This window comes from Fukomys damarensis, unplaced genomic scaffold (genome assembly GCF_012274545.1).
Source record: "Fukomys damarensis isolate Sample0158 unplaced genomic scaffold, DMR_v1.0_HiC HiC_scaffold_25, whole genome shotgun sequence".
Classification (NCBI taxonomy): domain Eukaryota; kingdom Metazoa; phylum Chordata; class Mammalia; order Rodentia; family Bathyergidae; genus Fukomys; species Fukomys damarensis.
The window spans coordinates 19,731,351-19,738,698 of record NW_022900937.1 but is presented as its reverse complement, the minus strand read 5'-3'; the positions used below and the strand labels follow the sequence as shown (position 1 = coordinate 19,738,698).

Here is a 7,348-nt window from a genome sequence, read left to right as displayed (position 1 = left end):
TGTTTAAAAAAAAAAAAAAAAAAAAAAAAAAAAAAAATGAAGACATTGTCACTAGAGGACAGTCTGTTAAACATTTGACTTTCAAATAAGTTAGCTTGTTCTCCAAGTAGTAAATGGCATACTCAAGTGGCTATTAGGGAAGTTAGGGTGTCAAAGGAGAGGGAAAGGAGGTACTTACTACTAGGTGATTCCTAAAAAAATCATGAAGTACTCATTATCCTCTTCCACTGTTACTCAGGCAACGCCGGAAAACCCTGTTCATAGCTGCCTAGCAACCAAGCACCCTGCCTCCTACCTTGCATTTCTTCCCTCCTTAATGTAATATTGTTCTATTCTTAAATCCATCCTCTCTCCCCACACTTCCCACCTCCTGCTTCTGTTCCCCTTAAAACATCTCCATATTTTATAACGATCTTCTCAGTTCTACACTAAGCAGGACTCCTTGCAAATCAATTTGATCTTTGTAAAATGTTGCCAGCCAGGTAGTAAAAGGCAGTCAGTTTCAAACATCCTTAAAACAGTCAGACTCAAATAGCCTTCCAGACAGCCCCGGGCACTGTACAAGCCTGTTTTTCTCCATTCCTCATGAGGTGCTGGAAAGTTGAACAAAATTCAAATTCCTCCGAAGAACAGACTACCGAGGCTAGATGTTGGGTTATTATACCTTGCATATTTGTAGTCTATGCTGGGGTAATTTCTCCTCTACTTTTACCAAGCAAACAGAAATGTCCCAGCATGTGGCTTAGGTCAGAATGTCCTCCAGCCTGCCACAGACATCGAGGTGTGGCTCTTCTGTGCCCTCCTAAGGCAGGATGCTGCCTGCTAAATGGCCCCAAGGATTCGCTGTGGGCTGCGGGAGAGACTGAGCTCCTTGCCCTTCTGCTCTTGTTACAGTGGAAGGAGAATTGGTCATGTGATGGAAATAACAGGAAAGGAAAAGAAATGGTACAAACAACTAAAGAAACAAAAATAGCAGGAACTCTGAAGGGGAAGTTGGAAGATAGTGATTAAAAAGATCATAATAGCTCTCATTTACGGAGTGATTAGAAGGTGCAGGCATTACATTAAGGGCGTGGAAAGTGTGAAGTGTTTTGGTGAAGACGAAAGGGAAGATACTCAGAAAGGACAAGTAATTTGCCTTCTGTTCAATTTGTAAACAGGATTTGGGGTTCAAACGCAGGCTGCCTGACTTTAAAGCAGATATGACAAAGGAGAACACAAATGTCCTAAAGAAACGCCCCAGGGCTGCTGGCAAAGAAGAACAGTGTGCTGAGAAATATCCTTGAAGGAACTCAACTCTTATTTTAAAATATACTTGAATATTTGGTAAAATAAAATATGAGAGATTCTGCCTGTTGCCAGTTGGACCCATATATTTAAAAATACAAGTGAATAGTAAGATGAAATTGTAAAACGATACAAAATTTTGCTCTACCATTAAAAACACAAACCTACTATATGTTGAGATACGTCTAGAAATACTGATGACAATAGAAATACAGAGTTTGCTTTGTAGTAAAGCATAAGCGGGAGTTGAAAGCCAATGGACTACAAAAGAATACATACATGTTCACACGCAGGTAAAAACATTAAATGACTTTTAAATTTATTGTGAGAAAAACAGGAACCTAAGTTCTTTCTGGATAAACCCAGTTTCCTAAGCATCATGAATGCAGAAAATTTTAGTCACTTAAATCTCAGTGCTAATTTGTAAAATATCTGCAGACTTTAAAATATGTTTACGAACTAGACTAGAAATATTTTGTTTCTTGATTTGGACCCTGGCTACACAAGATTTACTATCTGCTTGAAATTTGTGTGAATGATATACTTAAAATGTCATGCTGCTGGGGATGGTGGCATATGAGTCCCAGCACTCAGGAGGCTGAGGCAGGAGGATTGCAGGATGCCACCCAGTCTAAGCAACCAGCAATTTGGCAAGATACTGTCTTGTAATTAAAACTTTTTTGAAAGGATTTGGGATGTAGCTCAATGCAAAGGCCCAGAGTTCAATCCCCAGTAACAACAAAAAAGAAAAAGTTTATAAAAACTTAACTTTACTAAAATGTTATTTTCATTAGACAGTAAAGCTAATTGATATTTATAAACCAAAGAGTTATATTTCCCATTTTTATTATACCATGATTTTGTTGTTTTGAATAAGAAAAATAATATGAACATTCTCAAATTTAAGACTATGGATCTAAAAATAGAACTCATGAAGTTTTAGTTTAATTTTTTTGTTGTTTGTTTTGTTTTGTTTTGTTTTGTTTGAGACAGGGTCTCACTGTGTAGTTGAGACTGACCTGGAACTCACTATGTAGCCCAGGCTGGTCTCCAACTCACATGGATCCTCCTGCCTCAGCCTCCCAAGTGCTGTTATTACAGGTGTGCGCCACCATGCCTGGCAGGGGTTTTTATTTTTGCTTTTTTTACCATAGAGCTAGAGCTAGGAATGGCTTGGTTCCTTGGTCTCACCTAAGAATCTTTGATTTCTGTGGCCAAAGATATTGTTAATTTTTAGAAATAATTTAATGTAAGTTTAAGACCAAGTCAGTCATTTTAATTTATAAAGGTTCTAAAATGTAAATTTACTATTTTTTAAAAGCAACTATATGAAAAACCACTCCAACAAAATTTACTGTTGTTTTTTATGCAAATATGTATCTTGTAAACTAAGTTTTTAAAAATGATACTTGAAAGTCTCAAATTCTTACAGATGCACTTTCAAGCACCAATTAAAATAGCTGACTGCACACACAAAACTTCAACTGATAAAAGCTGAAAGGAACAATTTTTTCTTTGATGTCTATTTAAAATAATTAATATATATAATTGCATCTTTTGTAAAAATGCTACACCTTTATAAAATGAAGAAATTTCATAATCAACAAAGCTAAGTGCTAGTATGAGTGAATTGAGTTAACAAAATTTTCTCACGTAGGCTTTATATTCAAAAATGAAAAAAATCCAAAACACTTATTTCTCTCTGAGAAATGACAGTGTGCCAAGAATTAAACTATTAAAATAATAGAATGTAAACACTGAAAAGCTTATACAGCCGGGTGTGGTGGCTTATGCCTGTAATCCCAGCACTTGGGAGGCTGAGGCAGGAGAGTTGCTGTGAGTCTGAGACCAGCCTGGACTACATAGTGAGTTCCAGGTCAGTCTCAACTACATAGTGAGACCCTGTCTCAAAAAGCCAAAAAAAAAAAAAAAAAGAAAAGAAAAGAAAAGATTATACAGTAACATACTAGTTCATTAACAACTAATGTGAGGAATAATAATATAATAATAATAAGAAAGGAAAAATAATGTGACCTTAAATCTTGGCCCAAGAAGCAATAGTTTCTAAAGTGAACAGCTAAAATGGCCAAAGTACCAGTACCGCCCACCACACAAGTGTAGTGTGTCTCCTTGGAGGGATGACTGATTTTATCAGAGCAGGGAAGATCAAAGTAGGTTTGGGATAAGCAGTTAATGTAAAAAACAGGTACTCTTTAAAAAATACCCAGGATCCGACCAAAAGGACATAGAAGCAGCTCACAGGGACTCTGACTGGTTTAGGTGTGAATATTTGAGCCTCAGGAAAAAAAAATTATAATTAGGCAAAATAAATCAGGTGTTTTAAGAAGCCACAAATATAAAACGATGCTGGAAAAAAAGAATAAAATCATACTTATTCAAATAACCAATATTGTGTTCATTTTTCTTTTATGGAGATAAAAAATGCCGCTGAATTTAAATTTTACATATATTATAAGGTGATTAAATTATATCCAGTTAAGGGCTGCTATGGTCAAAAGAACCAAGACAAAAGACTTTCCCGTCCGAGTCATTAACGGACAGACCAATGAAACTTCCTGCTATTGCCATAGGCCACTTGAGCACTGGCCAGCTGGACGTCCTGCTCCTCAAGATCTCAGCCTCTACCGAGCACCACGACGCCCACGCCTAGGCCTCAGAGCCCCTCCCCAGGGCCACAGCCTGGCCCTGAGGTAATGTCCTGAGGACTGGCAGAACTGTACTGGAGGGAGCTCCACCTTTAAAGGTACTAAAATAAACCCGCTCTTCCTTTCCTCGATTTGGTGATAGATTTGAGCAGCTGTTGCTGGTTGCTACTTTAACACCGCCTTTGCCTTTTATGCTTCATTACGACAAAGTCCTTTGTAAACACAAGGACAGAGACCAGATTCACACTTGGAGCTTCCTTTTAATACCAATCTAGAGAAGCAGTGCAGAGTTTTTGGCACCCTGGACTAAAATCTGTGCCATTAACTCTATTTTTGCTTATCTGTACAATGAGGTGACTGGAAAAAAGCAATTTATTCACGAGATGCAAAAACCTTCCCAAAACTAACATTTCAGTCTAGTATTTGTAGTTATGAATATTTAATGACAAATTATAAAAGGCAAATTATATAATTTTAGTAATAATATTATTTGGATATATAACTAATATGTTGTTACATTAGAAATTATATATTTTTTAAAAAGCAAAACAAATTCGCATTTTTTTAATTTAAAAGAAACAGCTGGGTGTGGTGGCACACACCTATGATCCCGGCGTTCAGGAGCATCACCCTGGGCTACATAGTGACTTCAACACCAGCCTAAACTACTTGGTGAGACTGTCTCAAAAAAAAAAAACCAAGAAGTATTTAAAATTATGAAAAATCAGATACAGGAAACTAACTGAATTATAAAAAATTAAGTATACAGTGTATTGATGCAGCACCATCAGAATGTACGTGTATGTAGGGAAGTGTAGCCCTCCGCATACCCAAGCTTCCTTCCTGTCAAGCTGAATTTACATTAAAATGGTACTGAGGCTTTCAACAAATGTATTTGCTTAAATGCCTGTGGTGTTTGAATAAGATAACCTCAAAATTGTCTTAGTAGCCTAGAAAAATTTATCAGAGCTTCACTTTCCATTAGAAATATCTATGTGCCTTACCTCTGGGATGAGAGAACATTTTTTATTTGTATCTCTTGCCAAGTGGTTTTAGTAGTGCCTCTATAAAATACATACCTGATTTAAATCAAATCCACTGAAATAAGCCCAGTTTTGTTTGTTCTATTTATTTTTCAAATTTTAAAAAATTAGGAGAAAATATGAAAGCTAGAGAAAGTAGCCATGTAACTGCCCTTCATCTCTCTTAGTCTGTCTATGAAAAAGATGTAAATTTCATTTTTAAAATGCCTTCTATGATTCATAACCTGTATATATTTATGTCTTACATCATCTATGTACTCAACACAAAGCCATTCCTTATTTCTGACAAATGTCTTTTCATTTCCTAAAAGCCTTAAGAAAGTTTAGGGGAAAAGATGCAAAGAAAACAGGCCATGAAATTGTGGCATTGCCGGAGACTGCAGGGTGTTAAGTGTCCAGGGGCTGCTGGGAGACAGTCTCAGGCAGGACTAGTGTCACTTCAGTGAAAGTCCCTCTATGCTACTTGTGATGCTCGGCTCTACCAAAATGCAGTAAACTGCTGTTAGTAATAAAGATAATCAAATATCAAGAAAAGATAATGTCATTTTCATTGTGTTTTTGGTCCTTTATGTCAAGGAAGAAAATTTTTCTAAAGATTATTAAAAACAGCTAAAAAAATCTTGAGTTTTAGTACTGAAAAGGGTAACTTTTGTTATCTGGACACTTTATCCAAAACTTTCCCAGCTGTTCATGATAATTTAAGGCTGTGTTGTATTTTTTCATTCTTTTGATCTTTTTTTTTTTTTTTGAGATAGGGTCTTGCTATGTAGAAGGGGTTGGACTTGAACTCATGGCAATCTTCCTGACTCAGCTTCTCAAGTGCTGAGATTACAGGTATACACCACCATGCCTGGCTTTTAAATCTAATTTTTAACTGTATTTTCTTTTTTTCACTATGAGGATTGAACCCAGGGCCTTCTCCATGTAAGGTGAGTGCTTTACCACTGAGCTACATCCCCAGGCCTACACTCTTTTATTTCTTTTGAAACAGCCCATCTCAGAGTAGTAGCTCAGGCTGTTTTTGAATTTGCAAACCTTCTGCCTCAGCCTTCTGAGTACAGTACTTGGGATTATAGGCAAGACAGAATGTTCAGCTCAACTAAGACCTTTTAACAATTCTGAAATGATACTGTATACTTAGTACACTTTTTTCACACATGCTTTTTGAATTTTACTGACTGACTTGACAATATTAAACTCCAACAATATTAAATGCCACAGTGAACTGCAGTTAGACCGGACAGGCAACCTCACACCCACATCTGATACTTTACTTAGTTGTGTCTCAGGATATCTACATGGTGCTGTCAATATGTCTCAGCAGTGCTGAATTTAACCTTACTGGGTTTCAGCTATTGGAGGGAACAAAAGAATTTCTTGGGAGTCATAAGAATTCTGCTTAACCAATCTTAAGTTCTTGCACCAAACTCTGATTTAAGAGGCTGAGTGACCCAGACAGCTGCCCAGGGTCCTGCGTGCTCTTCAACTTTTACCTCAGGCGTCAAGGGTCAGAGGGTAAATACTTGAAACTTTTCAAGCCTTACCGTGGGAAACAATCATTTAACTTCTACATATCATAAAACCCAGTGCATAACTGAATAGCCATAGGTGTGTTCTAGTAAAACTTTATGAGCAGTGAAACTTGAATTTCATACTTTGCACGTTATGAAAGGTGTACATTTCATATTTATATTTTTAAAAATGTCCGCCAGGCGGGGTGGTGCACGTTTGTAAATCCAGAACTCTGGAAGACTGAAGCAGGAGGATTGTGAGTTGGAGCCCAGCCTGGCGACTAATGACAGAGAGGCCCTCGGATGTGGCTCAGTGCAAAGGCCCTGGGATAAATTTTCAGTACGGGGAAAAATAGTCAAAAGCAGGGTTAGTAGGCCAGCCATACATAAAAAGGCGAGACTGCCCTGCAGTCCGCAGTTCCTGCTTTACCCGCTTTACAGCGAATGCCAGGCAGGGGACGAGGGTGAGAGAGGAAGTGTCCTCTCGGCAGAGGCACAGATGGGTACAGAGGGACACGCGAGGCCAACACCCTGGAAGGGAGCAGGAAAACCGTGGGACTCCTGCGGCACGGAACCCTGGGGCCGTACCCCGGGCCGGGGCGGGCGGGCCACTTACTCCGGGATGCCGGAAACGCCGGCGCAGACGCAGGCCATAGCAACAGCGCAACTAGAAGGACTACGGACTTCATGGGCGTCGTCTGCAGCACTCCGCCATGCGACGGGAACGTCCTGGGGCCACCAGGCCGGGTAACTCAGGGTCGAAAGGGGAGGGTGTCCGCGGCCGAACGTCCCCACCTCAAGGCCTGCGGCGCCAGGCAACTGTGGACGCCAGCAGGCCGCG

At 39.0% G+C, this 7,348-nt stretch overlaps 2 protein-coding genes across 3 annotated transcripts in view; one reads left to right on the top strand and one right to left on the bottom strand.

The window, feature by feature from the left end:
- The window catches only part of Spesp1 (sperm equatorial segment protein 1), a 13,271-nt gene extending 6,055 nt beyond the window's left edge, over window positions 1-7,216 (bottom strand). Inside the window, exon 1 of the mRNA XM_010643308.1 lies at window positions 7,124-7,216. Coding sequence (XP_010641610.1) covers window positions 7,124-7,196 — 73 coding nt within the window. The 5' untranslated portion in view covers window positions 7,197-7,216. The remainder of the gene's footprint in view (window positions 1-7,123) is intronic.
- Window positions 7,163-7,348, top strand: part of Anp32a (acidic nuclear phosphoprotein 32 family member A) — a 111,448-nt gene continuing 111,262 nt past the window's right edge. For both annotated transcript variants that reach the window (XM_010643310.2, XM_010643311.2), the window contains exon 1: window positions 7,163-7,254. In XM_010643310.2, coding sequence (XP_010641612.1) covers window positions 7,221-7,254 — 34 coding nt within the window. In that variant the 5' untranslated portion in view covers window positions 7,163-7,220. The remainder of the gene's footprint in view (window positions 7,255-7,348) is intronic.